At 31.4% G+C, this 18,791-nt stretch overlaps 2 protein-coding genes across 4 annotated transcripts; one reads left to right on the top strand and one right to left on the bottom strand.

Moving 5' to 3' along the window:
* The first annotated feature begins 98 nt into the window (after positions 1–98).
* On the top strand, positions 99–6,780 carry LOC107068566 (uncharacterized). 3 transcript variants are annotated; one of them, XM_015325108.2, is made up of 3 exons: positions 99–231; positions 1,027–1,707; positions 1,793–6,780. In XM_015325108.2, exons 2-3 carry the CDS (start codon positions 1,264–1,266, stop codon positions 2,141–2,143), a joined length of 795 nt encoding a protein of 264 aa, XP_015180594.1. In that variant the 5' UTR covers positions 99–231; positions 1,027–1,263; the 3' UTR covers positions 2,144–6,780. The 3 variants fall into 3 exon arrangements, with proteins under 3 accessions (XP_015180594.1, XP_015180603.1, XP_089032986.1); XM_015325117.2 differs by lacking the exon at positions 99–231 and adding an exon at positions 288–489; XM_089176860.1 differs by lacking the exon at positions 99–231 and adding an exon at positions 288–500.
* Positions 4,445–18,669, bottom strand: LOC107065645 (uncharacterized). Its single transcript, XM_089176859.1, has 2 exons — positions 9,329–18,669; positions 4,445–9,253 (listed from the first exon to the last, which is right to left on the bottom strand). The coding sequence occupies exons 1-2, from the start codon at positions 12,385–12,387 to the stop codon at positions 9,100–9,102; spliced, it is 3,213 nt and encodes a 1,070-aa protein (XP_089032985.1). The 5' UTR covers positions 12,388–18,669; the 3' UTR covers positions 4,445–9,099.
* Between the last annotated feature and the right edge of the window lie 122 nt (positions 18,670–18,791).

Below are 18,791 nucleotides of genomic sequence, written 5' to 3'. Positions count from 1 at the left end.
TTTATTTATGCTTAAAAATAAAATAAGATAATAATAATAGAAAATGATACTTTGTTGATAATTAAATGAATATAATATTTGTCAATAGATTTATGACAGATGTCAAATCTATGTTTGTATGGTTTATGGTTAATGCAACGTAACACGTGTTGGGTCGAGTACGTTTATTTAAAGAGGGAGAGGACGTAGTAGTTTAGCAAGAAATACGGGCTTTTATTCCTTATTTAATCCGTAAGATTAATTTAATATTACCATTATCATCATTATAATTATAATAATAATAAGTATAAGTGTGTTATTTAAACGTGTCAGACATGAATAGTGATTAGTATCGAATATTAATCGTTTATTTGAGAAGTTTGAAAATAGTGATGTTAGAAATACATATATCTGCTGCTTGCCACACGTTTCCCTTGGCATAAGAATGAGCTGGCATAAATTGCTCGTTGGTTGGAAAAAAAACTAAACTTTTCTCAATTTTTATCAAACGTAGGCTATTCGTATGTAGAAATTACGATTATAACACATAGAAACTTATAATTATTATTATTATATATCTTGATTATAAATATTTTTTTCTCCTATTTATTTACGAAATATTCCTAACCTTTTAAACGAAATATCATAGTCCAACTGTTGTATGCATAACATATTGTTATGTAGTTCGCTTTGAATGTGTTGTTAATCTTAATCCAGATTTACTTCTATATTATTAATATTGTGAATCTAATTATAAGTGCACTTGAGATATGTTAATAATATCTAATATTAGTTGACGTTTATCTGTAAGATAGATTTAACAGCGTAATTAAGATAATTTTGATTTGTATGAATATTCATTATTAGAATAATCTTTTTATTGCATTAATATATTTGTTTGATAGTATATTTGAATGTTTATTTAAGTTGAAGAAATACTTTACTACTATGACCTCATTTGTATATGATGCAAGAATTAGAGATATTGAAAGAAAAGGGACATCAAAGAGTACGATACTAATGTAAGTTATTTGTGTTTATTTTCAGGTCAACCTTAAAAAAATTTAAATGCAAGGAAAAGAAAAACAGTGAAGGTGTTTATAATTATAACAAAAAAGGAAACATAGATCTTGAAACATTCAAACGTTGTAACGTCGCAAAAGGGCTCTATGTACTCCATATCGGTTTTCTTGAATGATACTTTAGTTTACAAAAATCTTGTCTCAACCTATCAGAAGAGGAACAAGTCTGCAATTTATAAGTTTATTACTCAATATTGGTATCATGCGCAACGAAATTACAGCAGCAGTACTGTTCTTAGTACAGCTGATAGAAAAAAACGAAAAATTTAGTCCCGATCAATTGGAATGTTTCAAGCAACATTTAGTTGAATTGTTGACGGAACGTTTTAAAAATCATTGGTTTCCGGATAAGCCATTCAAAGGTCAAGGTTATCGTTGCATACGTGTTAATGGGCATAATAGAAGGGATGCAACATTGGAGAGTGCGGCTAATGCTGCCGGAGTTAAGTACGAAGATTTGTCTCTCCCAGTAGAGCTGACGCTTTGGGTTGATCCTAACGAAGTTTGTTGTCGTTTTGGAGAAAGTAAGGGTTCATATTGCACATTGGCATCATTCGATGATAAAGAAAATACCGTACCAATTTTTCAAAAAAATCATCAAGCAGAAAAAGAAAATAAACAATCCGAGAGGCAAACAAAAATGCTGGTAAATACTAGAATTATACATTTAGATATTTATATGTTATTTTTGATGTAGATAAAGAAATAATTGCATATAAAATATTTTACAGAAAACCCCATTAGTTCCTACTATGGAAGAACAACATGAAGTTAAACCTTTGAGCTCTGCGAATCAAAATCAACATCATAACAGTACTGGTACAGGTAGGAAGCGCAATTTGAACAGTCCCAGACTCCATGTTAACAGAAATCGTACTTGGTTTGGTCACTCCTTTGGCATGGGTTATGGACCCCATACAATTACTCATCCGTGGTATAATATCGTGCCACCTCCTTTTTTGAGTGGCCCATCTCCACCTCCCTTCATGGGCCATCGGGGAAACAAATGGATTCCTACTTCTTATCCCGCTGGCCCAACCCGTTTTCATCACTGGTCTCCGAAAGCTACTCTTAAAGTATAAACAAATTTGATGCAGATATAAATATAAGAAATCTGTTCCTTTATTATTACTATTATTATTACTATTATTATTATTATTATTGTTATTATTATTATTATTATTTTTGTTTTCTTTTTTTTTTTCGAAAACTATGGAAAATGGTTATTTCTTTTTTTGTATCTTTCATTCTATTTTATCTTTGTAATTGTGTAGTATTTTAACTGCCTTTTCTTATGTAGCAAAGCATATATCTATATGGGGGCTAATCCAATTATATCTTTTACTAATTATTAGGAATAGATTTCTTTATTTATCGGTGATGAAAATGATTCATTCTGTAATTACAAATGACCTTGTTCGAATCAAGACTAAGGCTTACGATTTTTTATGACAAGAGATGTTGTATTATTACATGTTTATATACATATTATAATTAATCCAAATAATAGATATTTAACTCCGGATGCAAGGTTGCTTGTAAAAAAACACTAGTCTATTGGGGGAATTTAAAATAGAATGTATTCATTTGTACATCCATATATGATGAAAAGAGGCAATGAACGTTGAATGCCGTTAGCGACGATTTCTTATCGGATTGGTTTTATATATATATATATATAAACACAAAGAAAACAAGAGAGGAACTTTTAATGCAAAAAAACAGATAGAGTAAGCCATCTTTATATATGAAGCAGTATTGACTTGTGTTTATGTATTTGAAATGAATGTCAAAGTTACAGATAAATTATTCGTGCAATTTATTACGGCTGAACACGATTTGGTTTCTTTTTGCAGCCCGCGCGTTTTTTTCTTTTTATATTGATTATAAATATTACATTGAGAGTATAAATTTTAATTATTAAACGTGAAGGTATGAGATTCTACTTTCGTTATCTTTGTTTTTCAAAACTTTAAAAATTATATATGTATATTGAAATATCTATAATAATGGTTTAAAAATAGGAATCTTTGGAAGATTATTTAAAAGTGCGCTTAGTGGAAACTATTATTTTAAAATGTACGATGTGTAGGCGTATTTGAGTATATGTGTCCATGCGCAATAGTTTTTTAAAATAAAGCAAATTGATTTTATTAAGTTACAAAAAATACAATGAATATTTACGATTCTTTAATTTTTTTTGTTCATATTATTTAATTAAAGAGATATCAGAATTTCTGTTTTACGTTTAAAAGATAAAGTACTGCACACGAATATTATACGTGTAACATACGATTTTAAGATAATTAATCTCTTACTTTCACGTATGCTTCTTTTTGGTGGTATAAACGGATTAAAGTCTCTTTTTCATTCATTTGTAATTTATAAATGTGCATCGATTTGCATTAATGTATTAATATTTGATTCTAAATATTATAATATTAGTGCAAATTCAATGTGACTTCTAATTAACAATGTGTAATGTACATTTAAACGTGTATATTGTAGACAATTCATCACACATATTAGTATCTTATAGTTATTTAAGCTTATACGTACGTATGCTGTAATCTCTGCTAATGCAAACCGCAGATTTAATACATTTAATAACGATAAATATTTTTAGTATCGCAAATGTTCAATTAAAGTGCAATATTTATTTTTTAGTTTTGCAATTGGATACTATATCATTGTTGAATAGTTGTCAGAATTTATTATTGATTTAAATTGTATGTTTTATTTTTTAAATTATGTGAAAGTTTATGAAATAATATTTTCTTTGATCGTAAATTTATTTAATAGACAATTTCATTTCTTAATTTTGTTTTTATTTTCTTTCTTTCTTCTTATTCTTCGCTAACTTAGGCACAAATCAGATTATTATTGTTGCAGTATACAATTCAAATTTATCATTTAATTATAAATAAATAAGTGAATTGCTGATAGAAGTTTTTATCTACAAAATATATATATATAAATAAATAAATAGAAGAATATATATATAAAAATATATATATATAAAATTTTGCTATTTACATGTTATTTATAATTAAATGCATGTCTAATTGCGCTCCTAGCATAGGTAATGTTTGTGTTCAATATCTTTGTTAAATCTTATTATTAGTTCTCTCAAATGAAATTATTTTAATGTTAAAGTGCAAAAAGAAAAAATATGATGTTTGAAAAAAGTCTATAGAAATGGAAATATTGAAATGTTTATGTAGTATTTAAGCAATTTTGCATTCGGACGTGTTCTTTGTGTGAGTGTATGTGTAGTTGGCGCGCGCGCGCGCACATATGACCGCGTTCTTTAGATTATTTACGCGTTAAAAAAAAACGTGCGCGCATTACATACCAATGTGGTATGTATGCATGTGTATGTATATATTAAAAAAAAAAAAAAAAAACAAACAAATGATACGTGTGTAACACGAACGATTATATTGTATTTTGAAAAGTATCCGACAAATTTTGTTTCTATCTAAATTGCAATAATCTTATTTTGCCCGAATTTAATGCGTTTTACTCGTTCTCTCTCTCTCTCTCTTTTTCTCTCTTTTTCTATATATATATATATGTATTTGTATGTGTTTTAAAGATATTCGATCGAATTTTCATGCAGAAACAAAATTTCATTCTAATAGTAATATATCTTTCATTTTTTCTTTTATTTTTGTAATTTAAAAAATGATCCCATAAATATCGTCACTTTATAAATTATTAATTTATTTAGTATACGTAAAGCTCGTTCATTTTGTATTTTTTTGTTTTGTTTTCATTTGCATTTCATCCAAAGAAAATTCGATCGAATGATTATAATAAAATAAAATCTAGTATTTCCTTTGGTATATCAACATTTTTATATATTAATATTTAAATAAGAATATATGTGTATATATATATATATTTATATATAGTGGGTTACAGGAGTAGTTGTACTACCTACGACTGTAAATTTGAAGTAATTGATATTTACTATATATATGTATATATATACATATATATAATGTGAAGATTCAAATTTGCTATACACATAAACATATTTTGAAATTATTAAATTTGCAAATTAATATTAATTTTATTGTAAAAGAATATTTTATTAGAGAAATATAACTTTACCTAAATGATAACAAATTGGTTTCACAAGAGTATTTGTACCTACGTGTAAGATATAATAAAAATACAATTATTATTTTTCTAAGTAGTACTTGGTTGGTCCTTCTTAGCATCTTGCAATGCTTTTGAGACGACTAGGCGTATTTATATTTTGTGAGACCAATTTTCTTACTTCTCTTTAATTGAAATATTCTTTTGGAATAAAATTTATATTAATTATAAAGAGTTTAATAATTTTAAAATGTTTCAGTGTATGCGAGTTTTGCAATATTGTGTTAAATGAAAATATTGGTTGCTTTAAATTGACAGTGATAATACCAATATTCCTGTGACTCAATGTATATAAAATTAATCGGGCAAATACGATTATAATTCCGCGATCCCAATATTAACAAAAATCTAATAATAAGCTTTAAGAAAAATGATTATTCCGTTTATTTAAAAAAAAAAAAAAAGAAGAAAAAAACGATTACAATGCGTATAATGTATACAAGAGCTTTAATTTTTGTGATTTTTAAGAGAGAAAAAAAAACCAAATGAAAATGAAAAGAAATATTGAAAACGAAAACGAAAATGAAAACGAAGAAATATAAATAAGTCAAAACAAATATTCTGTCTTAAGAGAAAAAAGAAAAAAAAAAGAAAAAAAAGAAAAACTAAAATAAATACTAAAAACCAAAAGAGACTGTATGACAGAAAATGTCAAATTAGAGCTTAAAAAAACCAGACGTCATTTTGCGTGTTGAAATTTCAAAAAAAAAATTATATCGTTTAAATGCGTCTCGACAAACCGTTAGTAAAAGAACAAAAAAAAAAGAAAAATGAAAACCAACCATTTATATTTACGGATAAACATTGCGTCTCTCTCTCTTTTTTCTTTTTTTTCTGTTCTTTTTTTTTTACACTATATATACACACACATATATATATACGTATATATATATATATGTATGTATATATATATACGTTGTAACAATAATAATTTTTATTCGTTTGTTTATAATCATGATGAATATAATATAATAATCGATGACGAAGAAGTTAATTACGATAATGACGATGATTACGATAATGAACGAAGTTATAATTTAATTATTTCTTTCGCTCCGATGGACATATATATACGCTCTCGAAGAATGACCCATTAATGTACGAAGAGCGTATATATACGTTCCCGAAAAATACTCGATTAAATACGAAAAAAAAAACTCTCCGTATCCAGCGATTATATTTTCGTCTCGACCATTCCGGAGCGAAAGGGTTATTTTTTTTTTTGTATATCCAGTACCAGTTCTTGCATTTTGTTTTATGATTTTATCGAGAAAAAAAGATAGTAACAATATATAAGAAAGAAAAAGAAAAAAAAAAAAAAGATGATACACATACACACACGCGCGTACACGTGTACACATATTATTGTAGAGAAAGAAAAAAAAAATACAAACAAATACACACTTTTTCATATATACACACACAGAGAAACACAAGGGGAAGCGCGCACGCGCGCGCGCGTTTGTACGTGCACGGCGCTCACTATTTGTTTCGTGCTAACCAATAAAAATTATTCATGTATCAAGCAAAATATACTTATCGTTAGAATTTATTATTACTATATTATTATTATTATTCATTATTCATTATTCATTATTATTATTATTGTTATTATTAATCGTATTCTTAGTTATAGAAGGGGGAAAATATTAGGGGTGGTAGAATTTATATAACACGATAAAAAAAATACATACAAACAAAAACCTTTTCTTCTTATTATCAAGTATATTTCGAAATTGAGAAAAATATATATATATAATTAAATAGAATTCTAATATTCAATTATCGATTATCGATGCCGACATATTGAAAAAATATTAACCATTTGCTCTCGACGATTTTTTCACTAGGGTAAACTAGTAAATTAACTCTAGAGAATATTACGAATATTAAGCAAGTTTCTTACAGCTACTTTTAAATAATAATAATACTAACAATAATAATAATAATAGTAATAATAATAATATTAATAATAATAAGAAGAAGGAAGAAGGAAAAAGAAATAGGCACTCGATTTATCGTATAAAACGTCATGGCGACTGAGTGTCTTTTCTCGAGTGCAAAGGGTTAATATATTTATTTATATATGTATATGTACACATACACACATAAATAAGTATTTACCTATATATACGGATATACTATATCGAAATTTGAAATATTTATTAACGATTAATTTTTCTTAAATATTTTGGTACGTACAAAGTGAGAATCAATTTTAAATAGGCAAACACGGAGAAACGGATTTTAAAAAAGAAATAAAAAAAACCGATGAGATCGAATTATATATTTGAAAAAAAAAGGAATTAATAAAAATGAGAAATAATTTTGGCATTAAACAATTTACCGTTAGGCCGATTTATAATTAAAAGAATCTATCCTTTTATTTTTATAAATTTTATTTATATAATATACCCTATCTCTATCATTTTCTATTTCTTGACAAAAATTCATTTGTTTCGTTTCTCCGTTGGTCTTACTAAAAACCCTCTCGAAGATCTTTTAAAAAAGTTTAGGATGAAATATATATATTACATTATATGTAATTGCTTTCTTTTATAACGACGTGCACTATGTACATGTAACAATTAGAGTTTTCACATGTGTATGACGATCACATTAAATGTAGAAGCAGTTATAAAAAAAAAATCCACGTTAAATTATTTTATATTCTCCGATTTAAGATAATCTTTTTCATAGATTACTATATAGAGTTTTTATTATTAGAAATATATAGAAATTCATGTTATTTGATTAACGTAGTAACGTTTTCAAAAAATGCAAGAAATTCACTATTATTCTATTAATCATATTATTATTATTATTATTATTATTATTATTATTATTATTATTATTATTACTATTGTCATCATAAATATTTTTAATCAATTATATAAAAATCATATAACCGATAAAAGTTAAACAAATGTAATAATTTTCATGAATTCGTCAAGTTCACCACACAAAATGAAATGTGTGGCACGTAGAAAATGGAAGTGAATTGCTTGCAATATATCTACGCTATTTCATAGAATTTAAAGTGAATCCATTCACTGATATTTAAAGAAAGGAACCTTCAGGGAAGATTGTGGATGGGGAATGAGGATTGTGAGAAGATGTTACTTTCGTTCGATTATTTCGTCGAATTTAAATAGGAGAGAGTTCAAACACATCCTCGTACAAAATGATTGCATTTTATTTCGTATAAAAAATGTAAAAAAAGGATCTGCATTATATATACATAATCATACATCGTTAATATATCTACAAGAAGTATCTCTCGTTATCCTCGAGTCATCATTGTGTTCATTTTTCAAATCCGTCAAACGTATCCTGCGTATTTTATTTTTTGTTAGGGTTTTTGTTTTGTATTTTTTTTTTTTTTAACTAAATAAGAATGATTTCTTGAAACCGGCAATACCGGTCGTCCTAGAAATTGCTAGAAATCCTCGTTGCTAGGTGCCGTGTGTGTGTGTGTGTATGTGTATGTGTATGTGTATGTGCTATTCCTCACGTGTAACTTTCCGAGAACGTTTTCTATTTCCAGCTTACAGGACTTTCGCTTTTGCTTCGTTATCCGCATGAAATCATCATCCTCGATTCGATAGTTCGAACGTTCTTTATATATGTATGTACATGTACATATACATAAGTTATTGACGATACACATATGTAAGTATGTACGTGTTGAGAATGAAAAGAACATTAATATCAAAACTGTATGGAGGTATACAAATAATATTAACAAATCTTGATTGTCGATATTACTAATCTATTCTACTTAGAGATTAGATTCTAATCAAAGACGTTAGACAGTGAGATGGATTAGAGAGAGAGTGAGAGAGTGAGAGAAGAGTTCACAGTTGACAATTTAAAATGCAGAAAAGTCATCGCTGCCGTCCGTGTTACTTTCAGCGGCATCGACAAAGGCCGTTGACAAATCCCCCGACATTTTGCTGACCGATTTTGAATTGACATCGTACATGAATATTTCCTTATCGTTTTTACTTTGATCACTGGAAGGCCTGAAAAATAAAATAAGATAAATTGAAAATGAAAAAATAATCAAATAATATCCTTTAAGTTATATTCCAACTTACATGGTGATTAATAATACAACCGATTGTCTCTGAGGTTCAGTACGACTTTCCTGTTCTAACCATTTTTGATAATTATCGGCGGTAGGTTTTTTAACGAGTTGTTTGAGTGTTTCACCGGCTACAAATTTGACTGCTTGAATATCATCGATCTTTCTATCTTCTCTGGTTTCGAGTCCCTTTTCCTTTTCTTGAAAACGATAATCAACTGGGGCAAGTACGACCACGCTAGTTATCTTACGACCTTCTAGGTCAGGGACATTCGGTATAGGGAACGAAGCACCGCTTACTTTGAGCGGTAAATAACGATTGTATTGGTCGTGATTTTTCGGACCTACTGTTACCGGTTCGAGTCTTGTCGCGTCTGGTCTTATATGTTGCTCGGCCACTGCTCGGCCTTGCTCCGTACTTGGATCGAAACGTACTACTTTCATCTCAACTCCACCTGGCCTCAAAGTGGCCTGTTCGAACTTGGTTCTACCCATGATTGTGCTCTCCATCATTTTCTCCTTATTTGGTTGATCATCGTCTTTCGTTACCGTACTCGCGCTCTCGGATGAACCGGAAGCTACGCTGTCTTCTTTATTCGACAATGGAACGTTATCCGGTTTTTTAATAATCGATGGTATTGGCTCACTCGCAGCTACCGCCGCACCACCTCCAGCACCGTAGAAATTTGCCAAAGCCTCGGGCGGTAATTTCTCGATTGGTATGCCACCGACCTTGTCGTAATCGAGTATTTGTATGTCAGCGTTACCCAAAATACCGGAACTTAAAAGTTGTTCCCTTATATCGTCTGGTACTTCATCAGGTAAATTAGCAATGTTCTCCTTGATCTTGGCTTCGTTTTTCGGTGAGACTGTCGTCGTGGTCGGTGCTTCGGTCGTAGTGGTTGTGGTCGTTGTTGTTGTAGTAGTTGTGGTCGTACTTGTGGAATATGTTGGACTGTTTCTGAACGACGTTCTACCGGTTGACGATCCAAATTCTGTTGGGATACTAACGGGTGTTGCATAAATTGTTTGGGATTTTTGTATGTCATTGTTTTGGGATGGCGAACGTTCCCAGAATGATTGTTGTTCTCTTTGACGATGCTGTTGTTGCGTGCTTATAGATGGTGTCAACGTAAGTTGCGTCTGTCCCAACGAGTCGGTGTTAAATGTTAAATGTCGATGACTCGAGGAGATTTGCTGGTTTTCTATTTGTTGAATTTGTCGTGGTATGTCGTCGTTTAAAATTCGATTCGATTGACCTTCCAAGTTTTGTCGGGAATCCTGTAAGGTGTTTAACTGATGCGTCGTTTGAAATTGATTCAACGAACTTTCGGGAAAGGATGATAATTGTACTGGATTTGGTGGGAATGGGCCTGGGTGTAATGGATTCTCTCGGATCGCATAATGTTGTTCCAACTTTGGCACGGCTTTAAAGATTTCTCCTTCTGGTTTTTGAATAGGTAATTGAAGTTGACCCGGAATACCACCTTGCGGAGGTACAGCCTGATTGTATTTCAAAGATGTACGGTATTGTTGTTCTTGCAAGAGTCTCTGTTCGTGTTCTTGTTTGCGTCTTCTTTGTTCCTGAATTCGATGCTGTTCGTGTAATCTTTGTCGTTCCTGTAATCTTTGTTGTTCAGCAGCTAATCTCTGTTGCTCAACTAATCTTTGTTCTTCCGCCAATCTCTGTTGTTCCGTCAATCTTTGTTGTTCCGCGAATCTTTGTTGTTCAACAATTCGTTGCTGATCCGCCAATCTTTGCTGTTCCACTTGTCTCTGTTGTTCAACCTGTCTTTGCTGTTCTATTTGTCTCTGTTGATCGAGCTGTCGTTGTAATTCAACGAGTCTACGATGTTCATGAAGCCTTTGTTGTTCACGTTGTCGTTGATGTTCGCGTTGTTTCAATGCCTCTTGCTGACGTCGTTGTTCGTGATATCGTTGTTTTTCTTGTTCTTGTTGCGAAAATACTGTTGGTTGTGGCTGTTGTTGTTGCGGTGGCTGTGGAGACTGAGGTAGTTTCCTTTCTCCATTAAAATTAGGTTGAATAGGTCCAAGCGGTTGATTTTGTATTTGCACGCTTTGATGAGAAACTGAGAGCGTTGGTGGAAATCCAGGTTGTTGAGGATGATTTATACTAATACGATGAGGAGGTCCGAAAGCGGTAGTCGGCGGTCGTTGAGATAAATCGGGCAAACCCTGAATTGGCAAAGATGGTTGCTGTGGTCTTTGCGGTAATTGATTTCTCACAGATAAAGCTGGTGGAAATTGTTGTGGTCGTTGCGGTATAAATTTTAATTGTTGTTGTGGCTGTTGATGCTGTTGCTGCTGTTGTTGATGTTGTTGCTGTTGTTGCTGTTGTTGTTGTTGTTGTGGTATTAAAGATAACGGTTGTTGAAAAGAATTAACGACTCTCTGTTGTGGGAATGCAGGTGGTACTCTTTGTTGTACTGGTTGCAAAGGCTGATAAGGACCATGTTGTCGTTTAGGCGTACCAGGTGCAACAGAACCAAGAGAATGTGGTTTGGTAACATGAGTAGAATTCAGTGCTTCAATATCATTACGTTTGTTGTGATTGTTAGGCGGTAATTTATCAGTACCAAAAGTAACACGAATTCCACTACCACCGGAATGATAAGTCTCGCTTTCTGGTCGAATGATGGCTCTCAAAGTGGTCGTTGGTTCTGGAGGTGACGATGGTGTTACCGGTTGGATAGGTTCTTCCTTATGATGATTGGGTTTGATTTCTTCGTGTTCTTCAACCGGTGTCAAAGCACGTACGGGTGGATCGTAGACAACTCGAGATTTCTCTCCATAGCCTCCTTTCTTTTCATACTTTACGTAATAAACTTGTATTGGTTCTTTAGTTGGTCTTGACGGTGGTGGCGTCGGTGGTGGTACAGGAGTCGGTAAGGTTTCGTTTGATTCCTTTATAATAATCTCAATAATCGGTTCTGGTTCTGATGGATAATAACTCAATGGATTTTCTTCGTATATACCGAGGTCATCGTTCTTTGAATTTATCAAAGGATTATAGAGCGGATCTCTTTGCGAATATTGAACGATCGGTTCCATTTGAACGGCATAAGGTGGTGGTCTACCACCCCTTCTGACATGATAAGGTATCTGTTGTCTCTTGTCGCGATTCTTGTTAGTCTCCTCTTTGGCATAACTCGTGACGAAGATGATCGCCGCCAGGATTATTACCTATAAAATTAATTATTATCGAATGTTACCTAAATACATATACAATTACATATATACAAACATACAAATATATAAATAAAAGTTGATCGAAAAGAAATCGTATCGTTGAAGAAAAATCATCCTCTTCACGGAAACGGTTTATACGACGGCGTGATTAACCGACTGACCTGATTCAAGCCTATCGAGAAAAGATATCCTGTAAGCCCATAGAAGGCTGATCGATTTGTATTCAACCGACACCGAATGGACAGGTACGTTGGTAGGTAGTTAGTCTTTGCCTCGATAAATGATTCCCGAGTCAGTTCATGTTCTCCTTATAGCTAAACCGAGTTAATCACCTTTTATCCCCCCGGATATGAGCGCTAGAAAACTCTGATTAGCTTTCTTAATATAAGCTAATTATGCAATCACCTGATTTTATAACGATGCTACCTGATCCTACAAAAACATATCTGACAAATAATAATAATAAAATAATATTTAAAATAAAAATAGAAACGAAAGGATATATAATGTGAGATTGAAAGAAATGAAATTTCGATCTTGACCGTCAAAGCGGTTCAATGCCGACAATGGAGAGCGTGTCGAGAATTGTTGAGAAAATACGAGCGTGTCAATAAATACCACTACGGTATAGTAACAGAAATACAATACAAACGAAATGAACTTTCCTCGTTTCCACCTGCTGCGAAGTGCGATGCACTTTATTACGATGAAAGTGGAAGCGTTCGTAGAATAACAATTCCATCTAATAATAGCTTTTACCTATGATTCTAGCGAAGATACTTGGAGAGCTAACAACTAGACGAGGAGTTCCTTATAATTACCAATTTGAAGGACCTCATGATGATGATGATGATGATGATGATGATGATCCGGTAAAAGTGAGTTTTTAATCCAAAAAACAAAAGACTATAAGTCTTGTCAAATGGGAAGGTGGGCTATACACGTTGATCTTCTTATTTTAAATGATCAGCCCTTCTTCAAGGTCGTACGTTGGATGTTAACTTGTTGCCGATGACATGGTGATAGAAAAAGAAAATAAAAAGAAATTAAAGTAGAACGAATAACATTGAACAATGAAAAAAATATAAATTTAAGTGAAAAAAAGAGAGAAAAAAGAGAGAGAGAAAGAGAGAGAGAAAGAAAGAAAGAAGAATAAAAGATGAGAAATTAATCGGACGCGCAGACCGAACGATATCGAATGGAAGCTCGCATAGGAACTGAGGACAGATCGGGACCAGAGGCCCGTTTCTCCCTACTCGATGCCCACCACCATCTTTCGTACATAAGTCAAGAAGCGCCTCTCTAATATTGAACGACGACGGTGGGGCACCTTTCTCTATACTCATGGGGTTAACACGAAAACTTACTGGCATATATTTATGTATATGTATGTATATGTATATACGTGTTTACTACTCGATGCTCATCCTCCTCCACTTCCTTCTCCCTCACCTCTTCCCCCTTTTCACCTCCTCCTCCTCCTACTTTTCTTCCTTCTTCACTACGTGTCAACTACGTTCACGTGGGTCCGACCAAAAGAGAGAAGCATCATGTTTCTTACTTACATTTTATTTTTATAATATGTATGTGTCGTAGATACATGCATGTGTGTATGTATATATGTGTTTACGTGATATTTTCTCTCTTTCATTTTTATTAGAAAGAACAGATAGGACCGGACGTATATGTGCAGATAGTGTTATTGCTGTTCAAGTACCATAGAAGACAGGTGAGTGACAGATCACATCCTGCGGTTTTACATAAGGGGGATGTAACATGCCGTTAATATTCCTTTTTAACACCCATGTATGTTGATTTACACTTAAAACTCGATGTTTAACTTATCTCATTTGTTCATCTTTTTTATGTTACTTATAAATCATCACATTTTTGTTTAAATTTTATAAAGGGGTTGTAACGTACCGTTAATATTCTTTCAACATACGTGATTTGAAATTAAATTTGATATATAACTTAAATTTTGCATAATTTTTTTTTTATGAGACATATTTTTTGTTTATGTTTTATTTAAGGAAGTGTAATATGGCATTAGTGTTTCTTTTTAATATTCGTGGATTGATTTATACTTACTAAAATTTTGCTAAATAACAAATGATTGGTGATAATTTTAATGATGTATAAGTAATTTTATAACATTTTAATAATGGAAGTAATAATTTAATTTAATTCGGTTAATATTTTTTTTGTATCCATGCATTATATACTAAAATTTGTTATATATAACATAAATAATTAATAATATTTTTAAAGTACATATTTAATTTATTAATATTTTTCTTTTTTTATATAACACCTAAATGAGAGAGATCCAACAAAATATCTTAATGGTAATCGAAAGAATAATAATTGAATTTAATTAGGTTAATATCTTTCAACACACGTCCATATATTATACTAAAATTTGCATGTATAAATAATATTAACGATGATAATCTAAAATAAATGTTGTCAATGATAAATCGAAATGAAATTTTGAAACGATAATCGAAAGTAATAATTGAACTGAACTCGGACACGAAGGGATATCAATAGTGTATCTTTACGTCACTATTACTATTACTACTACACATACACAAAAAAAAGACGGACTAGTTACGAAAGAAGAAAAGGAAAGGCCGTTCGAACTCTTAACTGAAAGAGAGGAGTCAGCCAACGGTCGATGAACGCGAGCATTCAAAAGTTAAGAGGATGAGCACCCTTGTTGTAAGACTTTCCTCCTTGGAGATCCACTTCTCTTCCAACGACGAGAAAGGTAGGGGACACTGGGCCGATTATATTCAAACCGAAGACCATCCTACACTTTTTCGATGACCTCCAAGGCCTATCGAAATCGAAGTCTGCTTACCTTTCTTTTCGTTTAGTAGTAGTAGTATTAGTAGTAGTAGTAGTTTAATACTTGTTCGTAATCTATAGTTTTCATCAGTTTCTTACAATCTCACACTGTTTAACCCTTTCACGCTCGATAGCTACAAATATCTACAGGGTGTTTCATCAATTTTTTATAAATGAATATCACTTCCATATTCCAATTCAAATTATTTCATAAATTTATATTAACATGACAATCCGGAAATGTCTTATGTTATTTTTTTCTATGAATTGTTACCAATACTATTATCAATATATTGAATTGTTTGTATTAACAAATACATTTTTTAAATAATTTATGGCGATAATTGAGTAATTAAATATTATATTATTTCTATAGTATTTAAAACAATAGGAATATTTAATGTGAAACATCCTGTAACATATACAACGTTTAATGATATCGTTCTTCCTCGTTCATTCGATTTTAGGTCTCGCTCTTAGAAAGTACCATGGCTAGAATATTTTGTTTTATTTACTTTTTATTCTTCGTATCATTGTACGATTCATTTTGAGAGACATTTTAATGTCTCCATTTCATTGTCATTTTCGTCATAACGATGATTGGGCTTGTAATAAATAAATTTCATGTTTTTATATGATCCATTCTGAAGGGTGGGGGTTGGAATAACTTTCTTCAGATCTTCCTAGATAGGATGGAATGTTGAAATAAAAAAGAGTATGTAACTAATTAACGTTCTAGTCCAGTTATTTACTTATGAATGGGTAAGTTATATTAATCTTTGTCCGATGGAAAGTAATGATGTGTACTCATACTCATATACATGCTTGTTTAATGCGTGTTAAGGTTTAATGTAAGTAAGCATTGTTCTTTTTCTCTCTTTATAACTGGCTTCTCGTGTGTTGCTTCTTTAGTTTCTTATGAAATCTTAGTGGAGATCTAGTAAACCAGTTAAATGGGATGACCTAGTAGATATTTACTTCGGTTGCAAAAGCTTCTGCACTGGAAACTTCTCGTTGGTTGCGTAAGTCTTATACGAAATCGCCATCTCAAAAGATAGAAAGAGAGAATCATCGATGATCCTTCACTCCGTTTCTCACGCGTTCTTGCGTACTTGCACGTACAGATATATGTGTTACCTCGTTTATTAGCGCATACCTACTTTTAATGAGAGAATAACTGAAAAGGGGGATGGATGTAAGATAATTTTCTTTGGAAAAAAAAAATGAATAATTGCATTACGAAATCGTTTCGTCTAATAACGTTCATCGTAAAGAATACATTTAGAAGGATAGGTAAGAGTGAGAAAGATAAATAGAAAGAGATTGGCATATTGTTCGAGAATTTGATTTAGCAAATTGTATTATACGTAGATTTATTAATTTTGTCAAAAGATCAACGTTCGCGCAGGCGGCAGAGAAACTAAGCGAGAAGGATTTGGCGAACGTTCAAGTGCCGTCAAGATTCAAGACGCGTGTCCCACTTGGCAACTTTCACTTACGTTGCCGTAAGAGGTACAAATAACTACCCAAGAGTTTCGAATATGATGGAAAGAGAATCTTCCTATTTTTCGAGGTTCTTTTTTTTTCATTTACAACGGACCTATCATTGACGAGAAGATTTATCTAAATGACAGTACGTATTATGTAAAGATACTAATCGTTTCCTGTATGTAACTAACGATTAATGTTTTCCTGAACAAGAAATTTAAACATCATCATTAATAATTACTATCGTTTATGGTGTATTCATAAAAATTTAGTTAAGATGATAGAAAATTCTTGTTATTGCATTAAAAAGATAAACAACGATTAAATTTAATCTTTCACGTGTCAGTCACAAATCAAATAAACAAAATTATTGATATCAAGTGGTACCATATGAAAAGTTATATTGCATAATTTCTATTCGTTGAACAGTTCGAAGTAGAAATCGATATGGCATCGCGTGTCAGACACGATACGATTCTCTCTGTTTAAGTTCTACAAATAAGCAGTTATCGAGAGGATAGTTGTGTGTTTCTTGAGCACCGGGAGCTCCTCACCGGTGGTGATAGTGATGGTGGTGGTGGTGATGATGGTGGTGGTGCTAGTGGTGGTGGTGGTGGTGCTGCTGCTGCTGCCTGGATGTAACGTAACTGTTGAAGAGTGAAAGTGTTGCAAAGTGGGACGCTGTAGGAAACTATGCCTCCATCTTATAATTAATAAAGTCAAGCAAAAACAACATCTTTTCATGCTCCTACTACTAGATAAGGTATATAGGCATATTGTTTTAACAGGAACATGATATTTTCGCAATATCCGCTGATAATCGGTTTAAAACTACGCTTATTCCACAATTTTCACACTCCAACTAATAATAAGAAAAGATCCTTTTCACGCATGCGCCAACACGTTGTAGTTTTAGTTTTCCGTTTCGGTTTAAGTTTTTTCAACGTCAACCAGAACTTCCTGTTTTAATACATAATAATAAATTATAGTTACTGTCTTATATTTCCTTCATATTAAATCTAATTAAATATAATTTTTTGTTTGTTTATTATTTTTTATTTAATAATTTGTTACTTTTCAAAAATGATGAACTTTTGTAATCCGAGATAAATTCCGTCATCTTCTTAAGTTTCATGCATTTGAATTGAAATTGAGGACGCTACTAGGATGATACAATAAAAAATAAAGAATTGATGACTCTTTCGAAATAAAATCGTTTTAGTTAAATTGCATTTCTTATCTTAAGAATAATGAAACACGAAACAAATTTACTTATAAGTAATGGAAGACAAGAAATAAGAAATCAACGGTTCCAAGTAAGAAACTGATGAGTAGGTTTATAAAAATGTATGAGTAAGTATTTACGTATATACCTTATTCGTGAAAGTGAAGCTTAAACTTTTTTCTTTCTTTCTTTCATTTTTTTTTCTTTTTTTTCTTTTTATATACAACTCGACGACTTTGGACCGTTCACCTTATATAGGTAAATGTAACCGATTTGGATTATACTCTTCTTCTATACAGGTGACCTGAAAGTCGGAATTCCTATGGTAAACATATTTCAAATACCATGCATTAAAATCACCGATGTTCGTATTCAAAAGATAGTAGCCATTTTATTTTTTTAAATTTATCTTTATAAATTAAATATATTAAAGATAAATTTGATATTAAAATATTATTTATTTAATTTAATTTGTATAAATAATTGTTGAATATTAGATATCAATAAATTTCGGCTTTTAAAAAAATATAAATTGTTAATAATTAAATAAAACAAGAACAGATTTATTCATGTATAAATACTTTTAAGTTTTTGTATGTGTAATACAGAGCGCGCTATATTACATGTGCTACATATACGTTTGTCGGTAAAGTAGTTTTCCAATGCTACATATGTAATTATTGACAAATGATTATTTTAT

Source organism: Polistes dominula, unplaced genomic scaffold, assembly GCF_049000335.1.
Source record: "Polistes dominula isolate Pdom_NZ unplaced genomic scaffold, Pdom_raw_medaka contig_12, whole genome shotgun sequence".
Taxonomy (NCBI): domain Eukaryota; kingdom Metazoa; phylum Arthropoda; class Insecta; order Hymenoptera; family Vespidae; genus Polistes; species Polistes dominula.
This window is presented reverse-complemented; position numbering and strand designations above follow the sequence as displayed.

What these genes read in the sequence shown, in the direction of transcription:
- LOC107068566 (XM_015325108.2), top strand. Translation starts at nt 1,264, where the DNA reads ATGCGCAACGAAATTACAGCAGCAGTACTGTTCTTAGTACAGCTGATA. An exon ending in AGAGGCAAACAAAAATGCTG is followed by an intron (nt 1,708 to 1,792) that starts GTAAATACTAGA and finishes AATATTTTACAG; the next exon opens with AAAACCCCATTAGTTCCTAC.
- LOC107065645 (XM_089176859.1), bottom strand. Translation starts at nt 12,387, where the DNA reads ATGGAACCGATCGTTCAATATTCGCAAAGAGATCCGCTCTATAATCCT. An exon ending in GTTGTATTATTAATCACCAT is followed by an intron (nt 9,254 to 9,328) that starts GTAAGTTGGAAT and finishes TTTATTTTTCAG; the next exon opens with GCCTTCCAGTGATCAAAGTA.